The 22,644-nt window shown below is 34.4% G+C and overlaps 1 protein-coding gene across 1 annotated transcript in view; it reads right to left on the bottom strand.

The window, feature by feature from the left end:
* The window catches only part of LOC145291074 (ATP-dependent translocase ABCB1-like), a 290,243-nt gene extending 269,009 nt beyond the window's left edge, over positions 1–21,234 (bottom strand). Inside the window, exons 1-11 of the mRNA XM_080136587.1 lie at positions 20,935–21,234; positions 20,214–20,338; positions 18,176–18,347; positions 16,792–16,905; positions 14,739–14,846; positions 14,059–14,184; positions 13,433–13,636; positions 12,801–12,971; positions 10,778–10,939; positions 7,738–7,771; positions 2,947–3,056 (exon numbers count right to left, since the gene is read on the bottom strand). Coding sequence (XP_079992713.1) covers positions 2,947–3,056; positions 7,738–7,771; positions 10,778–10,939; positions 12,801–12,971; positions 13,433–13,636; positions 14,059–14,184; positions 14,739–14,846; positions 16,792–16,905; positions 18,176–18,347; positions 20,214–20,338; positions 20,935–21,009 — 1,401 coding nt within the window. The 5' untranslated portion in view covers positions 21,010–21,234. The remainder of the gene's footprint in view (positions 1–2,946; positions 3,057–7,737; positions 7,772–10,777; positions 10,940–12,800; positions 12,972–13,432; positions 13,637–14,058; positions 14,185–14,738; positions 14,847–16,791; positions 16,906–18,175; positions 18,348–20,213; positions 20,339–20,934) is intronic.
* Positions 21,235–22,644: the final 1,410 nt, after the last annotated feature.

Genomic DNA, 22,644 nt, shown 5'->3' with positions numbered 1-22,644 from the left:
AATAATCGGAAAAGAAATGAACACTAACTGAACATCAGGATCTTTTGTACTCGAATTTCTTTTTAAGCAAAGGTCATATTTGCGTGTCTTCACTCATTCTACGCTACAAATATTATCAACAGCCTGACTTTATATTTACTAGTTTGCACAGTCTCTGGAATGTGTTCACGTTTCGTGGAAGCAAAGCTCGGACAATCAGATTAAACTAGTTTTAAGAATAAAAATTCTTAGGCATGGTTTATTTTGGAAAAGTTTATTCACCGTTGAAAACGGTTAAACTGAAAAGGTGGTTGTTTTTAACGACATTAACCTCTAAACAATCATTTAAGATTAGAAACTTTAAACCCTATTTGATTGTAAAAAAGTTTATAGTGGCTCCTATTTAGAATATTTTCTGTCCGCCCTCCAAGTAAAATCTTGTCAATTTCTTGAAAAGTTTGTTTTCTAAAGTAAAATGTTCTAAGTCAGGAAACCAGTATCTTCAGACAGAAGTTGGAGAGAAAGAGGGAGGGAGGGCACGATTGTTGTTTTGGCTTTTTCAGAACATGATTAAGAAACTAAAAAATGCAAACAAGTTTCAAAAACAAGTAAATATAAAAGCAGAAACGAAGAGTTTACTGAAGTTTAGAAAGTAGTGAACTTAACCCGCAAAAATATTTGGAACGTAAAAATAATGCTGGGACGAAAACTGCAAGCGAGAAAAGGTACAAGTTTTATGGTATAAGTAGTATCAACGGCATTTAACTTTGGTAGACAAAAAGGTGAAGAAATGTTAGCAATGAGAACAGATGAATTATGATCGGTTAACATTGGCAATTTAACGAACTTTTTTTCTTCCTCTTAAATTTTTAAAATGGGAAATATCTAACCAGCGTCTCCATCCTTCTGCAGTTACTTCATCGCTTCAACATTCATTCGTAGTATTTGATTAAACATCTATAATTTCCATGGCAATCTCTTTGTGTGATATAATCGTGGACTTTTCAATTCTGATAATTTGAATATTCGTTACAGTTACTTTCATCCCAACATTTATTCTTATTTCATTCCTAACATTTCCACTAAGATATGTAATTTATTCGGCATATCAACCAACATGTTGCAGGCAGAGTCGCAACAAAACAAAATAGGAAAGAAATTTTACTCGGCTTTTGTGGATTGAAATAAAAGGCATTTATTCATGGTACTTTGCAACCTACGCTTGCATCTTTGTTTTACAGGTTTTTTTCCTCCCGTGTGGATACGTTTGCTCAAATCCAGTCGCCGTCACACGGGTTTTTCAAATCTCGCCAGCATGTCGCCTCCCACGTGGTTTCAAGTCTATCCTTGTCTTCCTTTTTCCCTCCACTGCACGTCACCTCGCGCCACAGCTTGGTCATCTGCATATGTGAAATGCAGTTGCTGTCACATGCGTCAGCGTTTGTTACCATCAAGGAGTTATTTAAGGGCAAAAAGTTGTCAGATAAGATTCTATGAGGGATCATTATATAACAATTTAATGAGGTCTTATTTGGATTCTTCGGACTACAGTTTTCATCTCTAGCGTTATTTTCATGTTTCGGTCGATGTAACCTTCGACTCATCAGATGTATCTTGTTAAACTGACATCTGCGTGTAATTTTGAACGGAACCCTTTATTTAAGCCATGGGGTTAGCATGCTCTCGTTTGTCAGCCATGAATGGAGTAGTTCGCAAGGACCCGCGGCATACTGGTTAAAGTACTTAGTAAAATTCAGTTCTAAAGTCTTTCTTCTGGAGGTGTGGGTGACACTGAAAAATACAATTGCGAATTACGTAGGCTTTCTACTCTGTCATCGAATTTTTTAATATTTGTCTTAGCACATTTAGAATTTATCAATAGTTTTTTTTTTTTTTTTTCAAATATTTATACATAGAGGATGAAAGGCATATCACGGATTTCAGTTTTATCTTGTTTTATTGGCAAATTTTATTTCATCGATAAGCCACAATGCACCTACACACTTCCCAAAATGTGGCTTCGGTGTGTAGAGTTTAAAAGTAGAATGTTTTCTGAATGACTTGGAGAATACTAGCAGGGAACCCGGACGTTGTCCAGGATTGAATGAGGATCAACAAAGGTTTCATCCTATATTTTTGTCATCGAATAGCTTATTTTTACCGAAACTGATTGTTAGAGACCCCTCCCTCACCGCAGTGTACCGGGAGGAAGGTTCACATGCCTTCCCACAGTGACAGTCTACATTACATTGTAAAGAATCTAAGTGAAGCCGTTATTTACAGATAATCTTATAAAAAACGGTAAAGTTTAAAATGACAAAAGTCAAGTACCATGGTTCAATTGTGCAGACATTCATTCCGAACGCGCACCTGTTTTATAAAAGAATTCCCAGTTGATTTTATAGGTTGGGCCTTTCTGCTTGTGCGGTGATGACACTTATACACCTTAGCGTTACCAGTGCATTTAAAGTTTTAATTTTGGTCAAAATCTGACTTCCTTAATCAGACTTTTTCGATACTTATCGCACATATTCCAATACAAGACCTACGTAAAAACTCAAACACAGCAAGTGCCTTTGTGTGAAATTTCCCCCAAATTATTTCAGCCGTTTCAGATTCCATAAGGAACAAACGAACTCTCGCATACACAGTTCCTTTTATATCATATATAATAGTGGTAGAATGGTTTCCATATTGACTTTTTCCAAAATACCAACATCAAAAGAACAGTGCGAGTGAAATCATGAGGAATTATGATAGAAATTAGGGAAATCCTGAGGATAGCAACTGAGGAAATCCTATTTTCTCAGTAGGAAAGTGAGCAGGAGAAACTGAAACTGTCGATAAACTCAATCAAAAAATCAGAAAGGCAGAAAACCGAAGTACCATTCATAAAAAGATCAGACATTATTATGTGTGTATGTGTGCGTACATGCACGAATGTGTGTATGTGTATGCGTGCATTACCTCTTCATTTCCAGGCTTCTCAGATTTGTCAGAGTTAACAGAAATGGCTCTTTTCAAGCGATTACTTTGTCTTGAGGAATTAATACGCTCTAATCCAGATTCCAGTTCAACTGCAAATTAAAAGTGTATATTTAATAAAAATCCAAGCTTGCACATATTTTATTTCGTATCTCTTTGTGATTAAGTTAGATGCAAAGTCGGTTTTTAAGTTTTTTGTTTTTTTTATTTTTAATCCATTCCTGAAAAGCACTAGATTCGTCGAAGAGGGTTAAAATTGCCCTTCGAGGAGAATTTCTGCTTTGGGACAGAACAGATATAACACTTTGGATTTATTCACAAAATCAATTTCAACCATTTTTTTTTTTATTTTTTTTTTTACTCTTTTATTCAAACAAAGCACATTGCTACTTAAACTTAAGGGGTTACTATTTGAGATGATAGTTATTTACATTACATTTAAACGTCTGTAAGTTAGTGCACTCAAGGAAACAGAAAACTGGGACTTAAGTTAGAGGGAAGAAACTATTAGAATAGAAAGCTTTCCAGCATCTAGCGACCGACAGCAAAGGGGTGGGTTGGTTGGTTGTTTTTGTTTTACAGCATGTCAACCTTTTTCAGCTTATTTAATGCCGAATCTAGTTATTTTGAGGAACGATTTTTAATGGAGTATATTTGTTTTTTTAAGTCGGATTCTATTTAACCCATAGTTGGGACCCTAGCAGGTACTACCACTCCGGGCCAGAGTGGATATGGGAGCAATGGCAATTAAAGGGTGGCTCCACACTCCAAGGCGGGGCCCTCACCATCGGATATAGTTTTAGGTCATATCCAGGACCGCAAAGGGGTGAGATTTTGTTACTTGTCTGGTTAGTCAAGAGTATGCACATTGAAAAGGCACAAGTACTACAAGTTTATCAGCACATTCCATTGAAGTATTTGTTAAACGGGTATTATGGTACAACAATGTGGTGATGGGACAGAGGTTGGAGCTTGGCTCACAATGTGGAACCTATTAGATTATACTTTTTGGATCCTGTCTGAGAGCGAGAGACTAGTGGTACATGCACCACCCCAGGTGTGGCAACAATACTACATGCATGGGCGTTAAAAGTACGATGAGAATTGTTGCTTATCTTTTATCCTACTCTGAACTAGATGCATTTTTGACCCATTCGTTCAAGCAATGTTCTTTTCATTCTTTCACATTAGTCACCAAAATACCATATTTACCCTCTGGAATACCTTACTTACAATAGTCTTAATCGTTTATGATTAAGATTATGAAAAGCGGTTTCAATTTTATTCGAGAGAAAAAAAAGTGAATTTGGAATGTAGGCTAGTACAGCCCTCCAAACTTTTTTTTTTTTTTTCAAGTAAACTGAACTGTCTAATGGTTTTCGGTTTGCATAGAACCGAAAAAGTCGAGTAAACGTTAATGGTCGGTCAGAAGAATGCAAGAAAAAATCTATATGCTACAAATGGTTTTATGTTGATTTTGTTATATATCTAAAAGTAAGAATGCGTGCGTGGACAGTTCAACCTGTATGCTCAACGAATTTTTATCTACAGACTTGAAATTTGGTATATAAGGTATTCAGACAGGTGGAAAACTTAATTGGTTTTCATCCGGAAAAAAAAGCTGCTAAGGAGGGGGTAAAAATTGAAATATTGCTACGTGCGGGTCAAATTTTTATCTGTCAACTGTTTCACAAATGCGCATAGGTGAATCGTTTATATAACAGATTATTTATGTTAAGGATAAGTAGGTTTGAAAATACTTTAACGTGTCGAGCTGACCTAATGGTTATCGTACTTGACAGTGTGTCTTGGTTTCGATCTCAGCAGCATGCATACCCATGTTTGTTGATTTTAGTTTTTTTTTTTTTAAATTTAAAGCTATGTTTAATACATTTTTTTTTTATCAGGGCCCGGAGGCCACTCGGGGATAAGGGTTAATGCGTGTACAGTAATCGATGGGACAATATAGTAATCGTTAGTAATGGAAATCTGACAAAGTGTCTTAAGGGGGCGGTTTATCAGGAACTTGTTTATGTTGACTTGAAGACATCCAAGTTGTAGTCAGGTGAGAAACAGGCAAACGGAACAGTTCCACAGGCGTGCACTTCTAAGAAAGAAGCTTTGTTTATGGAATCTACATTTTGATTTAGGCTCAGATGGTATTTCTGTTTATAAGAAAACTGCATTAAAATGTGTGCATATTTTACGACCAGGAAACGCCGGGTGATCGGCTAGTATTTTACTAAATTAAATAAAATTTCTATTTAAAAGTCGGTATTATAAAAGCACCCTTCGCTTTTAGATAAGACTTCAAGTAAAATTTCTTGGCTATTTTTTTCGGTTTATTCATAAAATGTTGACACATCAATATTACATGTATACTACCAAATGGATTTTAAATGATGGATCATTTATTAATCTAGCTAAATGATAAGCACATTTATAACCTGTACAGATATTTTTCTCGCGTTCTTTGACCGCGACCTTTAACATTTACCATCAGCTGTCAAGGAACGAGAACTTACGCTTGTAAGATACGTCCATTTTATATTTGCATTTTAGTGACAAAGAGTTTGTCACAATTAGTTAAGAGGTAAATGTGACGGAAAGAAAACAGAAAAAAATCTTTAATCCATCCAGTCCAAATTGAAACTATATGACAGGTGATAATCTCAAATATGGACGCGATTAGAAACGTGATTATACGTCTGGAACTTGAGACATTGAAAAACTAATTCAGGACAAGCATATTACTTTTTAGCACGCTTTCCTCAGTTTGATTTGTTATGCTTATTGGCAAGACCTGTTTTCTACACCAATCTGTAGAACAGACTTAATATTCTTTTTTTAAATAGTAACATTGGCCCTGGTAGATATTTCAAAAGATAATGAAATGTCAGTTAAATATTCAATGCTACATAAAACAAACATCTCTTTAAAATTGTAGCAATTTATTTTTACAGCAATAGTCTTATGGCAAAATAATTGTCAACAAAATATTCATTTCAAGAAAACGAATGTCACGTTTTGAAATGGACTTGAAATTGTATTATTTAAGTCGATGGGACGAGATCATTTCATTTTAGAATTATTCTTTTTAAAATGGGTAAGGTTTAGTGATTGTTTTAATGTCGCTAAGGTAAAATAAAATCTTGGCTGATCAAACTTTTTTTTTATACTTTTTCACCCATTATTGTCACTTGGAACAAAGGGCTATTATTTGAGATCATGTCTAACCGAGGACTATGAAGCGTGGAACAGCGAGATGTCTGTTCACATTACATTTAAACTTCAGATTAGTACAGTCAAGCAAGCAGGAAAGGAATTCCAAAGTCTGACAGTCCGAGAGTAGAGAAATGTCAACAGTGAAGGCGTGGGATTTTGCTATTAGTCGGGTTAGTCAGGAGCATGTACGTTGAAGGAGCACAAGTTCAGAGCACATCCCATTAAAATCTGTAAAACAGGCACAGGGATGCAACACTGGCGATGGGACAGAGGTTGGAGGTTTGCCAATAGTGCAAGACTTGTTAGATGTTTTGGACCCTGTTTAAGAGAGAAAGAGACTAGTAGTAGATGCACCAGCCGCGATGTGGCAACAATTCTACATGCATGAAAGAATTGTGGCTTTAAAAATATAGGATGCTCTCCAGTGCGAGTATCGTATATACTTGTATAAGTCGATGTGCATTTTAAGACCAAAAATGGTGTCATTTATGCTATTACTTGTGTATAAGTCGACTGTAAATTCTAGACAAGTTAAATGGTTCGTCTCATGGCTCTTCCTTGCACAGATAATTTCATTTTTGGTACTTTTTTGTAAGACAAATCATTTCTCAGCATTTGCGAGCGATAATATGTACATTTATGCAAGTGTGGTCTATTCGATTTTCAACCCACTGCACATGCAACGAACGCAAATGTTGCTAATCAGACATTCTGATGAATGGCATGTTATAGATTCCAGGTGCAGTTACTGTTTTTACGTATAATGTTCACATACCATAAAAAACGCATACATTGCATGAGCCGTAATATACCATAATGTGAATGCATGCATGAAGTGCCATTAAATGGTTTCATTAAATAGTTGCCGTTAAATTGTTAAAACTTTTGCAATTTAGGAGAGAACGACATGTCGTAAACACTACATTTCCTAACCTAAACAAAACGTCATATCACTGAATACATCATATCGAACTTAGGCCTATAGCCACGTCTAGAGAGAACATTGCGAGAGCTATTTCAATTATTACGCCTCTCACTGAAAAATCACACATGTGCTTACATGATGGTAAACACACTAAAGTGGGGTTCGGAAGGAGTGCGATTTATTACTAGGATTACCGGTATATACAGAGTGCACAAACAAAATGGCGTTTTCTATGTTATGATAGAGTGCAGAGTCGCTCTTTAACATTTCCAAAAACATTACCTATGTATAAGTCGACTCCCTAAAAATAACCTTAAAATCGTCACCCAGAAATTCTACTTATACACAAGTATATACGGTAATTTTCTAGCACGGTAGAGAGAGTCCACCTTTGCAGCAGCAATAGTAGTGTCCGCAATGTATTTGTTCCAATTCATGTTTCTTGTGAATGTGTGTGAAAGGTGATAACGTACGTACGAACACAAGGTTTGGCATATTATACAGATTGAATTCAAATATCGTCTACATGTTTAAATTCAAAGTTTAGAAAGGATAATTTGTCAAGAATTGATTGTAATCCCCCACTCCGTACTAAAGTTATCTATATGTAAAATATTACTTACATTCATCTTGCTGGTTATCTGAACTGGAAACATTCTGGAATGAATTGCAAAAAAATCGTGTATAAGCAAAGAGTTTTTTCTGAAGTAGAAGTTAAACATAAATAATAAAATAGTTATCCTAAAATTCTGTAATTTTTTTTTGAGGGGGGGGGGCTTGTAAATTTAATTACCCATTACTTAAAGCATTTTCAATCTTACATCTCCATTAGTCCAAGATTAAAGTGTAGTATCTTTAAAGTCAGAAAAGACTGAAATCTGATGGGCGATTCTTTTCCTCTCTGCTCCCTCTTTTTCAGAGCAAAAAGCAGTTATTTTCATAGGTGCTCGACTGAGCTTTGCTTTATGGTCCTCTCTGTAAGGCATTCATGGTAAATACCAGACTAGCTACAACCATTCAACTGCCTCCCTTACGCTGTGCCTAGAGCTAGGTGAAAATCCCATGAGAAAAGCCCCCCCCCCAGAACTTCTCGTCTTTGGCACAATACTGTAGATCTGCTTCCCAGCTGACTAGAGCAGTTTTTAAGTCCAACGTAAACAAGTTCTTGATAAGTTAATTTATTTTAGAGGACAGCTTATCAAATTTTTTAGCATTACTGCTCATCAGTGTTGTCTCACCTGACAGCCAGCAAACCTATCCTAAATTGGCTTCCTGGCATTAATAAGCATTAACTATAGAATAAATAAAAACCTGAATTATTCTGCACACCAGAATATGTTTCAATATTGTCAAATTCTTGTTACTTTGTCTCTTATTTAGGGTTTTTTTTCTTTTTTTTTTTTTTTTTTTTTGCAAAGTTGAATTGTCAGACTTCAAACAACAATTGCACATATATAGGCTGGATATTTTTAGGGGCAACGAACTTTAAATCGACGATTTTCTTTAATTACAGATTTGACAACTATCAGTTATTTCGAGTTCAGCTTGGTTTGGCAATTCATGCAGTTTCAGCAGGACGGAATCACATGCCACACAATACATGATCAATTTACTGAAAAACATTTGATGAACGAATATTTTTATAAAAATGGACCTGTCAACTGCAAATCCCGTTCATGCGATTTAACCCCCCCCCCCATCAAGTTTAGCTTCGCTTGAATTCTTTGGGAATATGTAAAGTCTCAGTCTAAAATGATAAACCAGACAATACATTAGTTGTAAGACAACATTCGACACTTTATTGCTGAAAGACTAATTTAATGCATAGAGTTGTGAAAATTAGGCGTCTAGATTATGTACAAGCCACGGGGGTGAAATGCTCAGAGTTTTATTTAAATTTCGAATGTCAAAATTTGTCTTTTGAATAAAGCAAATATTTGCATATTTTTTCAATTTTACTTAACCATTCTTGTTCTAAAACTGTTCAAAAATACGAAACTATTTAAGAAACGAAACAAGTTACAAAAATCTCATTTGTTTTTGTTATTTTCTACTAGCAGAAGGCGCCCAGCGCTGTTCAGTTGTAAAATACACTTAAATATTTTAATTCGTGCAGATTTCGTATTTATTATTACAGAGCCAATTCTCTTAATATCATTTTGTACCTAATACAGAGTACTGATTTCAAGTTTAAAAAAATTACTTGGGTGCCATCAGCTAAAATTGAAATCAAAATATTTAGCACTCCAGCCAGGTTCCCTACTGTTTAAGCTATCAACAGATAAGATTTAAAATGGAACCACTTCAAGCTGCGAATGAATTTGCGCATGCTTTAAAAGTAAAAATGTTGAAAAGAGTTGAAATGAACATTCTGCATTTCAACTTACCAACATATTTCTGTGTCACCCAAAGATTTTAATCGTTATAAACCATTCTTGGTTTATAAATACTATCATGTGACCAATAGAAGAGTTTATCGGTTTTTCAGACATCTTATTTTCTATAATTACAGCTGACAAGACTACATGGAGCTTCATAAAATAATATGGTCTCAGTTTTAATAGATGACCAAGATTTTCGCCAGTGTCTTGCACTATTTAAATGACGTCATCCTTTTGTGCCCTCATTGACATAACTGATCTGCTTTGTCAAGGGTGTGAATTCCATATAGAAACGCTGATTTAATTTAAATAAAATACACATCAAGTGCGCTTTAAAGCCAAATCACAACGAACATTAGAAAAATGAACAAATATTTTATTTGTTTGAAATTTATAACAAATATATATTTCAGAGCTTTACTCCATCTTCAGTAGGTTTTCCTTTTTTGTTCCAAACTGCCGAGATACAACGTGCGGCTATTTACAAACAGATTTTTCTCCAATTTTACAACATGAAAGAAGAAAAAGGAAAACATACTTAAGATGGAGCATAGCTCTGAAATATATTTATGGTGTAAACTTTAAACAAAATATTTGTTCATTTTTCTAATATTACATCGTGATTTGGCTTTCAAGTGCAATTGATGCGTATTTTATTTTATAGATCTGCCTTATGTTTATCAAATGTTTAGATAGATGACATCCCTTTTAGATGTTATCCAAACAAACAAGGTCCATAGTGTTTTATTATAATACGTTCTCCATTCCTGCATATAAAGAACAAATCGCCAGAGGTTTCATCGATCAGTACGATTGTCTACACGTACGAAGGCATTTCTAAAGTAATGCCTCCCATTTTTGTTCCGAATGGATCAAAAAGATTGCAAATTACATTGCTATAACTAAACTTATGATTCATGACCTGAAAGTTTCATCTGTTGCAGATATTTACCGTGTAAGACTAAGAAAACAACCATTCATGGATGTGCGTCAGAAGCAGAGATGCATCATTGGATTTCTGGCAAAAGTGCATTGAGAATGGTGGTGATTGTAGAAAAATTCTAGCACACAAAAGGTCACTAATGTTAAATGGTACCACTCCGGTCTTCACAGCTCTTTAACCGAATTAATAGGAGGCTTACTTTTGGGAAAATCCTAGTGGATATCCACGTGTAGGTAGCTGCTGGATGATAAGCATGACACTTCTTTGCATTAATGGACATAAAAAAAAAAAACAGAAGATGCATGGTATTGGACGTGCGATGTATTAGTAGATATTTACCTGAGCTGTGACCAGATCATAATAAGCTCCCTTTAAAGCCATCAACTCCTCGTGTGTACCTTTCTCTATGATTGTACCATTTTTCACGACAACGATCATATTGGCCGATTTAATGGTGGACAGTCGGTGGGCAATCACAATGGTCGTACGTCCTTGGCTGGCCTGGAGGAAGAAATGTTCATAGAACCATTAATAGACGGCAAATCGAAATCACATATTGGATGTCCTGCTTGCACAAGAAAAGTTATTTTGAGAAAAGATTTCAATATGTATTCCAAACTTTATTTTAATCTGATAAAAAAAACCTGGAGTAGGGAATGTATGCATACGAGAAATAAAGTCAACAGAAAAGTTTATATAATTTCAGGAGCGGATGCTCTCAGAGTTACAAAATAGCCATTGTCAAAAACCTAAACCATGCAAAACTTATCTCCTCCACTAAAACATTACTCTTTGAACAAGTCTTATCAACGGATTCATTTGTTGATGAACAAAAAATATATTGCTTTAAATCTTTAAGTACAATATCACATCTCAAATTCTATGCAACCAACTTTTAAATGAGAAAAAAGACCATAAAAATAGATATATGTCCTAATTGGCAATAACAAAATTAGATTATTTCTGATGAGAAATTTAAGACCTAAAACCTTATAGTAAAAAAAAAAACAATGCCTCAACCCTAAAAACGTAAGCCAATATTAAGCTTTGGGAGTAACTCAATCTTAGAGCAAACAGTTACATAGGTTATACAACCATTACCCTATCCAGCCGCCTCACTATGCATACTATAAATTCTAGTGCTATTTAACTAGAAAACTATCCTGAGTCAAGACGAATCTTAAAGATACATGAAAAACATTTTTAAAATCTAAAAATACTCGAAACCTTATAAAGCTCAAAAGGCCTAGCCATTAGCCTATCAAATCCGTAACAAAATTTTAAAATGCTTGTCGGAATAAAACCTTTCTCATGTGAAAAATTTTTACCCCAGAATCTGATTTGCTAATTGCCTCCAAAATACTGACACCCCACAGTTTGCAAATACTAACACTGACCACTAAACTCTTCAATCCATTTTAGTCTAATCCATTTAATTGCTCAACATTCGAACATTATTCAACGTCGGATCAATAAATATTTGTGACACCTATTGTGTAAAATACATACATCTTAAAAAATAAAATAAATGAATATAAATAAAGTATAATTAAACAAATGTTTTGTTACATTGGAGTTTGAGATGATTGATTCAAATTCTTTGGACTACCATTCTCATCTTCACTATATTAACAGATTAGTCCGAAAAATGCAAATATGAAGCTGTTAGTTAATGCATTTAAACTTTAAATTAAAAAAAGAATACTAAATACACACACACTTCAAAACCTCTGGCCTTGATGGAAGAGGAGACTAAAACTTGCTATGGTTTCAAATGATCTGAAATAACAGCAAGGGAAACTAGATTCCAAATATTTATCATATGGTGTCTCCCCTCTTTTGGAATTAGAGTACGATTATGAATATTTCCAGTATCAAATAAACCTTATTCACTGTGAAATTTACTTCATGTATGAAAACCAAAGAAAAATATAACACGAGAAATATTTGGAATCAAGTCTCCCAATGCTGTTATTTCAGATCATTTGAAACCATAACATCAATTTTTAGCCCCCCCCCCCATCAAGGCCAGAGGTTTGGGTGAAATATCATATTTTGTGATTCACATGCAAAACAAGTGACCGAAACATTTTATGGCTTAAAAAAAGTACCAAAAATAGGTTCTGGATAATCGATGATCCTCTAAGTTTGCGATCTTAAGGGAAAATGTTATAGTCCAGTACACAAGCCATTAGCTTTGCAAAGAGCCTTCATTTGTTAAATCTATCTAAAGCCAATTTTTTGCATCCATTTTTAGAACAGGTATATTTCAGATTTGTCGCTTGTACCATGGACAGACCCACGTGAATACAACTGCTCCAACCAAAGCCAGGTGAATAGCACAAGAGAACGTTAACTATACCTTGTCCAATGCATCTTGAACAACAGCTTCACTCTCGGAATCCAACGCGGATGTGGCTTCGTCCAGCAACAGAAATTTCGGGTCTTTCACAAGTGCACGGGCGATGGCAATTCTTTGTTTCTGGCCACCACTCAGCTGTGCCCCTCTTTCGCCAACAAGAGTATCGTATTTCTTTAAGATAAATGCAAAAATTTGTTCATGTCAGAGAAAAGTTATTTTAGTGATTTTTTTCTCATCGATATAAGAGTTGTTTAAATATAAATTCCTAAATTTAGAGCTAGTACAACGTAGAATTATAAACATTTGTTTAAAATCAATTAAGTTTCGCCATTATAAAGCTATCATTAAAATTAAATAAAAATTAAAATAAAAGGTATCATTAAAAGCAATCAAGTTTCGTCATTATAAAGCTATCATCAGGAATAGAATATTTAAAATTTATTCTATGTTTGATTTTGTTTCCACTCAAATATCCTATTTTGAACTCAATAAGTTTTCTGTATTTCGTTGAATTTAAAAAAGCGCTGATCATTTCGACTAGCAATTTATCGATTCCGACGACAGCGAACATTTCGAAACTTATACACCTTAAATCTTCAGACCGTCATCTTAGTTTCCACGACTCTTCTTACCTTTGGAAGATTCATAATGAAGTTATGGGCGTTAGCGCTTTTGGCTGCCCTCTGGATGTCCTCCATGGTGGCTTGTGCGGAACCATAACGAATGTTTTCTCCAATTGTGGTTGAAAATAAAACCGGTTCTTGGCTGACAACGCCGAAGGATTTTCGCAGTAAGTGAACGTTAAAATCTCTGATGTTGTTACCATCGATGAAAATCTAAAAAAAAAAAAAAAAAAAAAAATTAAAAAAAAAAAGTCTATCTATAAAAGCGAAATTGTGTACATTTCTCTACCAAACTACTCTTAATTTTCAGTCTATAGACTCGAGATTTGACATAAGAGGTATTTAGATTTGGGAAAATCTTTAATCCGTTTTCGGCCAGAAATTTGTCTGTTAAGAGATCAAGTTCAACGATTTGACTTGAAAACTACCAAACTCCGCCAATTTCGAGTCTAAACACTTTAATTTTAGATGTAGGTTACTTGGACATGGATCAAATTTTTTTAATATATATATATATATGCGTGCACATATAGTTATGAACACTACATAGGGTCCAAACAAAGCCGGGCTGAACTGCTAGTGATAAATATTTAAAACATTTGTCAACTAAAGCAAAGAGCAGCTAAATAACTTACCTGTCCGTCCGAAACATCATACATCCTTTGTAATAATTGTACTGTTGTACTCTTACCACAGCCACTTGAGCCAACCAAGGCCACTGTGGCACCTTTCTTTATCGTCAGATTAAAATCGTTTAAAACCTGCAAGAAAGAAATGTTCAATTCGTAAGATCATTTATAAGGTTTTAATCGTCCAAAAAGCAGGAATCGTGGGCAATATTGTATTAATTGTAATCACAATGAACTTTATATTTCAAATTGGATATAACTTTGATACCAACTGAAAAGAAAATTACATGACTTTCATAACTTAAACGTTTAAAACCTCATTCTCTAGTAGAAAAATTGACACTTCGTGACTCACTGAAATTCAAAAAACATGTACTGGATGCTACCAATCTGTATTATGTACATGCAAGTTCTGAAATTCTCTAAAAAATGGTATTGTCTTTGAAGAGAGATTCAGAGTAAACAATCTTGGCGTTGTGGAAACAATGTTTATAAATGGTTTGATATCAAAGTGAACTGAAAAGAAATTCTGAATATCACTTCTATTTTAATGCACGGTCAACCATAATGAAGAAATGTATGAAAATCTTTAACTCCCACCACCACCACACATGAATTATGGGATGCATAACCACAGCTTTAGTCATTAGTTATTTTTGTAAAAAAAAAAAATAAAAAGTACTAACCTTCACATCAGGTCTTGAAGGATAATGGAAGTGAACATTTCGAAATTCAATTTGATTTCCTTTTACAGTTGGAATTCCTAATGTTGCAAAATTATCAATGACTGGTTTCTGAAGAAAATTTTAATTATGCATATTTATATTAGACACAGAATTTGTAGAAATTCAGTTAATTAAAAACAAGTTTTGAGTGATCATTTTAGTTTTTTTTTTTGCGCATTGCATTTTCACCCGAAACAAGGCACAGTGCCACTTTGATATAGGAATATACTATCGGGGACATAAGTTGCAGGAATACTATGTAGGAAGTTGAGCAGCAAGAGGTCTGTTCACATTACACGAACTTCTGCATGTCAGTACAGTATAGGAAGCAGGGACCAGAAGGACTTCCAGAGTCTAGCAATTCTGGGGGAAGAAACTAAGTTTCTTGTTTGTCGAGTTTGATAGGGGTATTTAAGTCGAGGGGGTACAAAGGCTTGAAGTTCGGAGCATTCACCATTAAAATACTTGTAAAACAGGAATGCAACATTTCGGTAGGGTGGAGGTTGAAGCTTAGATGACAGTTCAGGACCTATCAGGTTGACGATTCTTTTGAACCCTGAGGGAAACTATTAGCAGATGCACCCGCCCAAATGTGACAATACTCCATACATGGGCAAAATGGTGACCTCATAGAGGCAGATACTTTCAGGTAAGTAACTTTCTAGCACGGTAGACAGATCCCACCTTTCCAGCAGCCTTGGCAATGCTCTCGATATATCTGTTCCAACTCATGTTCCCTCTGAACGTTAAACCGAGGAGTTTGAAAGTAAATTCAAGCAATGTATCTTTAGCCATAGCTATGGTGGTTGAGAAGGTTTCTTGTAATTATTGAAGGAAACAAGCTTAGACTTGGCAGTATTTTGTCTTCATTCCACTACATTCTTGAGTGAATTAAGAAAAGGTTTAATTTTTAAGTCAATTACACAATTCAAAATTTGAGGAAAACCTTATGTTTACATTCAGTAAAACACGCACTGTTTTCATGGTCGCTTATAAAGAGATTCAAAAACCTATGCTCCTCACACAAAGGTCTATTCACTTTCTGGTCTTTTGCATTAAATCAATGCGATCATCAGCTTTAAGAGTAGATTGTTGTACACCCGCACTTTCACCACTATAAAATATTTGCATTTTCTGACAACGTTCATCGCGCGCGCACACACACACACGTTAGTCAACATTTAAAAACCAGAAGATTTAATTTATTAAAAACAGTTAGAAAGTGTTTCTTGGAATGAAAAAGGATTTGGAAAGAAAAAGTTGATAAATGTATGCGTAGGTTACAGGTATTCAAGAGTGATAACTAGGACTATAACAGCATATTCTTTTCCTTGTTTATCTCAGGTATATATCCATTGATATCTTATGTTTTTCGGTTGATTGTGTCGGATATATACTCGAGAGTCAAAACAATGAAAAGACTATGCTGTTGTCATAGCCCTAGTGAAAACTAATGACTAACGAGGTTATTAAGAGTGCTCAATAAGAAAGCAAGATATTTTTATTGATATAAAATTTACATGGTCGCGACACTGGATGTGCTAATGAATGGTTCATTTGAGGAATGGTTTCTACTGTAGAAAGCAACCATTTATTAAGTCGCTTAACGTTAGCATGTTTCGTGTCGCGACAATGTAAATCTGTTTATATTAAAATATATACATCTTAATAGCCTACCCATATATATATATTCACATTTGCTCCGAGGCCCTACATAACTACCCAACTTCCGCTCCATTATCTAGCATGCTTTGAATCGATCTGTTATGCCCACCATTTGAAAAGGGAATTTTTCCGATATTAATAATGGATATTGTCACATACATAAGACATTTTACCAATACAACTGAAATATATATATATATATATATATATATATATATATAATGAGAGAGAGTAGTTGACAACAGGAAATACACCAACGTTAATCTTTCGCTTTCAGAAAATAAAATTCTGAAATTCTTCTAAGTATGTCACACAAAATAACGACATAGATAATTTAGAGATTACTCACGTCATCAAGAATATCAAAGACGACCTTCGCAGCTGCCCTGGCTTCACTGAGAGTCTGTATTCCTGGGGCGGCATTTCCTAACGAGAAAGCGCCAATGATAATGCTAAAGAACACCTGAAAAAGAAAAAGACCATTCCTTTATTTAGCATAAGTGAAAGGCAGAACAAACTGTCGACCGTTTTGAGGCTGTCCATCGCGATAGTTTAAAGAATACGTCTGCTGTGCTGTATATAGAGAGGTGAGAGGCCTGGACGAACTCTATAGTATTTGGTTGCAAGAAAGATTTGTCTACAAATTCGACATTTTAATGGAGCAAAAAGAAAAATTTCATTTGCAAAAATAATGGTGTAATATGGCTGGTATTTTGAAGGACCAATTATACCATAATTATCAATTATATTTTTAATATTTAAATGTAATGTTTGTTTAACAGTCTTTAACCCAATATTTCTCATATCAAAATAGAAATATCCACTATTTAAAAAGCACTGTGATGTTGGAATTTAAAATTTCAGTTAAAAAGACCAGACAAATGCAGAATTTCTTATTAAAACTGGATTCTGATTTTCGACCCTTAAAAGGGTCTTCATCAGCACGGTAGAAAAAAGTTTAGATTTTCCTGATGAAGGCTTTTATGTGTCGAAAGTTCGAATTTAATTTTAATATATTTGTTAAAAGTATCCTGCATTTGTTTTTTTTTGAACAGTGAAATTTTTAATATCGGTATATCAAGAAGTTGAATTATATTAGTAAAAACATTTTATTTATAATAGTATACTTAACCTGTCTTCATTAGTTGGATAAACGTGGTATTCAACCCTACGAGTTATTTTATTAACCTCTAAAACTACTGGTATAAATGGTGAATCAATATTTGATTAGCATTATAAAAAGTTAATTCAGTGCTCAATACCCAAGTAAAGATTAAGAGCTAGGCGATCCAAAGGCTCCATCTTTATTAGAGAGTTGTAGGGGTGAGGCCTACTCTTCTCAGGAAAAGTAGAACTTCTCCTTGAACCCCACCATACAGTGTTTAGTAAATAGGTATTAAGTATTATTGATACAATCTCCAAAGATTGAACCGTTGTCTCTTAGTTCATTAGCAAACACAAATGGGCCATACTTTAGTAGTATGATTATATACTACTGACATGCGAGTTGCGCGTGTGCACTAGCACACACACTTCAGTTTTCTTCCAACACAAACAGTAAAATTTAATTAGATCAAATTACTCCCAGACAAAAATAAAACTATTCCTCAAAGTCACTTTCCATATTTGGAACAGAAATTTAAAAAAAACGGTGCAATTAAAAAACCGAGCAACGCTGAGTCGGAATGAAAGGAGTATGTTTTAGTAGCAATATAAATATATAAAACCCTTACCACAAGCATGGTGCCAACGTTATAACTGCCTTCTCCAATGAGTTTAGAACCGTACCAAAAGCCGAGTGCATAGCAACAGAACATTGCCAACCATATGAAACCAAGTGAAAGTCCGATGCTCATGCCTTTTTTGATTCCCGTCTTTTTAGCAACCAAAAGGTTTTTGCTGTACCTGAAAGATTTTATTCAAATTAGTGCAGATGTGTATTCGGCTCACTTTAATAATAATCATGCATGAAGATTTAATTTTTTTTTTTTTTTTAAAGAGAAGCTTTATTTTAATAACTGATAATTTTTTTAAATTTCACTTTTAATAACACAAAATATTGCCTTAGCATTAATATTATAGTATTACTGAATTTTTAGCTTTCATCGAATTGTTTCGTTTTGTTGATTTTAAATAGTGAATAGGAATTAAATAGCGAATTTATAGAAAGCAAATGAACCAATTATTTTGTGAACATTCTATATTGTGACCGGATGCACGTGCGTGTAGTTGAAATGTGGCAAGGATTCTCATCGGCTACTCCCCTTTTCCAATTAAGACTTAGTCCTGTGTATTATGCCGTCAAAGTACACCATCGTTTTAGATCCGAAGCCAGATCCAGAGTCCCTCCAGTATTTTTTCTGCTCAGTCAAATTGCGATTGTCTGCTTAAAGTTCCTTTTTGTCTTCCTTTTTCCATTAGAGCAAATGGTTGGCAATTCTCTTATGACATATTTGAACCAGCATAGATGCAGTCTGCAGAATATTGACGATACTATTTGTTGGTTAATGCGATCAAACTTTTGGTTGGTAATTCAATTGCTCCATTTGACCACTAGACTCTAAGATACTTGAACTCAAACGCATCTAGTTTCTTCTGTTAATTGATTTAAGAGATGAAATACCCCTTCAAAAATTGCAGATTCTCAGATAAAACTCCTGCAAAATACTCCCTTGCATTGCTGGAGAAATGGAGCGAGAAGAATTTAGCATTTCAATTAATCTATCCATGCACTAGGGTTAGGATTTCTCTTCAAATTCCGATTCTTTTTTGTTATTTAATACCGAATCCGATCATTTTGACCAAATTTTATGTTTCAACTATGTCTTCATATAAAGATTCATGGTGTTTGGTTCCGTTATTTTGTGGAGCAAACTTTTTTTTTTTAGAACATGACTGAGTTTTGCAAAGAGAAAAAAAACGATAAAACCGGTATATTTAGACGGCCTGATCTGGTCGCATCCGAGATCAGAGTTAAAATTAGAAGCAGGGAAACACCCAGAACGAGTTTTCTTCAGATTTCCAAAAGCTTGAGAAGTTAGTCTACCATACTTTAAGTCATTAGATATCTAAGGTCGGGTGTAGAGAGAAATCATTGACAAAAGCAAAAACAATTATCAAGTGTACTAAAAAGGGCATTAAAATAAAAGTATGAACCCGAGACAGACACTGGTGTGAAGCAACAAACTTTATCGATTGTCAAAAAAATTTTAGTTTTTTTTGTCTTATTTTGTTCTAGCTGGAAACGGAGCATCTTACTGGATGCCAAGTTCACATATCCACGTTCCCACTAAGTGATTTAATCGTCCCTTTAAGTGCAATTGTTTGTATCTCTTACTTGGTTCAAGGAATATTTTTCTCCAGGTACTTTTTAATTTTTCATGAGTCTGGATGCTCCTATAATTGTTATTTCGTTATTTTTTCTGTCCAGTGTGTATTCTAATACGACTTTCTTTAAGAGCGAATGTGATTAGCAAAAAGTTATTCTCGTCTAACAATGTTTCTAACCAGAAACAAGTTTCAGAAGAACTAAATCCGATTCATTTCCTTAACTAAGAATTTTTTCCGATTATCTTCTGAAAATGTAAATGCTCCTATCTATATTTTACATCCCGTCAAGTGGCCACAAATAAGATCTTTCAAATATTTACTTTCCCAATTAGAGCGACCATCCATTGTTATATCTGACTACAATGACCTTAGGTCAGACCATGGCAATAACACGATTACCGTAGCAAAATATATTAAAATGGAATGAAATGATATTCTTACCTTTCATATTCCTTGACTTCCCCTCCAAAGGAAACTACAGTCCGTATTGAACTTAGCACTTCTTCGGCCACGGCTCCAGCTTTGGCATAAGCACCAAGTTCTTTATCAGTCATGGAACTGACTACCTAAAAATTGCCATAAAATAATCGTTAAATCCGATTTATAGGGAAAATATATGCTAATGAAAGTATTTCCCTTTAATTTTAGTTTAAAAAAAACAAAAAAACAAACAAAAAAAAACAAAAAAAAAACAAAAAAAACAACAAAAAAAACAAAAAAAAAAAACAAAAACAAAAAAAAAAAACGGAGTTCTGTTAGCTTATTCAGATTTAAAGATTGTTCTGGTTTTTATCTTCGTGTTTTCAAAATCATTTCACAGGTGTTTTTTTTTTTTTTTTTTTTTTTTTGTAATGCAATTTCTAATTTTAATATAGCAATCCATGGATACGCGTTTCATTGTTATATGAACATATGTTATATGAACATATGTTATATGAACAAAATATATACGGTGGCTGAACCTAGCAAGATTCGAAGCCAGAACTGCAGTTTAAAGCTACCACCAAGCCAAGCCACACTAGTACTGAATGTATCACATGGTTTCATTACTAAGGTCCAAGGGAATTGTTTGTGATAGGGTCTTGAAAGCATTAAGGAATACAAGATGCAGAGTAGCACAGATAATTATGTCACTTAAAATTATAAGAACTCAATTTCGTACCTTTGCCATGAGACCAGAAGCTACAATCAACAAGGGACTGGCTGCCAAGACAACAAGGGTTAGTTTTCCATCCATAAGCAAAACCAACGATGAAACTGATTAAACCTCCTGCTGACCACTGAATAAAGATACCAAGTTTATTTCCAAGACCAGCATGTATTTTATCAACATCTCTGAAAAATATAAATGAGATTATCCATAAAGTTAAGATAATGTAATAAAGCATAAAGCTATATAAGAACTTTATCAAATCAATAAAGGTTACAGAAAGAAACCTCTTCAGGCCATGGCATTTTGAAGCTAAATGTTAGCGTCAGAAGAGGAGAAAAAGCCAGCGTTATATAAAAGGTTAAAATGCCAACAGCGACTTTGTAACATTCAGATTAGAAATGGAATTATCTTGGAGATTATAATCGGAAAAAATGTTCAGGGGGGAGGCGATATGCTAGGGATAAGAGAGAAGGAACGAAAAACAAAGGTTGAAACAATATATAAAATAATGAAATGCTAAAAATTATTTATAAAAACATTTTAAATTTTCAAAAACTAAGTTCTAAAAAAAAAAAAAAAAAAAAAAAAAAAAAAAACATTGAAAGTTTTCAAAAAAAAAAACTTACAATAAAGTTATGATAAAAATATAAATAAAGAAAAATTATGTACAAAGAAAAAAAAGAAAAAATTAAAAAGTTAAATCATCTCGAATTCTTGGAAGGTAATCCATCAGAAATTAGGTTTACTCTAAATTAAATATATAACAAGTGAATCCTGTATCTCTACAAGACCACCATTCACTCATGTATGACATGTCACATTTGGGCTGGTGCATCTGCTACCAATGTCTCGCTCCTGAATAGGATTCAAAAGCGTCGCCAACCTGATGAACTGTCATTTAAGCTTCAGCCTCTGTCCCATCGACGAAATGTTGCATCCCTCTCCCTGTTCAAGTATTTTAATGGTGAATGCTCCGACGAACTACAAACACTTGTACCCTCTGGACATAAATACCCCGAATCACAACAAAATCCAACCCCTACACAGATCCCTAGATGTAAGGCCTTCCCCAGAACTACTAGACATTCCTGCTTCTCAACTGTACTGACATGCAGAAGTTCAAGTGTAATGTGAACAGACATCTTGCTGCTCAAGTTCCTACATAGTATCCTTGCAACTTGTGTTATCAAAGTGGCACCGTTACTCCATATCCCTTGCTTAAAAAAATAATGTAAATGTGTTACAGACTAACCGATGGAGTGACTTGCATGCGACTAAAAATGCCTTAGTATGGAAGGGTTCCCCCTTCCATTGCCAAGGAAAAGTTTCAAATATAAGTGCAGAATCTGTTAAGAACATACTACACTTTGATCTTAGCCATGTGGCCAAGGAAAAGTTACAAACATAAGTACAGCATGTAGTAAGAACAGATACTACACTTTGATTTTGCCCAAAAGGCCAAGAAACATTAAAAAGCTAAGAACAGCATCTATTAACAACAGATTTTTTTTATCTTAACCAAAAAGGCCAAGCACAAAAGTGTTATGGACAGACCAATTTATAGAGTCACTTGCATGCGACTAAAAACATTATGCGAATCGAAAAGTTATTTTCTTGGCCTTTGCAAATGATTATTTGTTCATATTTTTTTTTTCACCTTTCTGTTGGAATAGTTAATAGTCTATATTGACTTGACCATGTATAAGAACGGGGTATGTA

This window comes from Euprymna scolopes, chromosome 12, assembly GCF_053919585.1.
Source record: "Euprymna scolopes isolate OS-2025 chromosome 12, ASM5391958v1, whole genome shotgun sequence".
NCBI classification, from domain to species: domain Eukaryota; kingdom Metazoa; phylum Mollusca; class Cephalopoda; order Sepiida; family Sepiolidae; genus Euprymna; species Euprymna scolopes.
The sequence above is the reverse complement of the archived record's forward strand: the minus strand, read 5'-3'. Positions and strand labels throughout refer to the sequence as shown.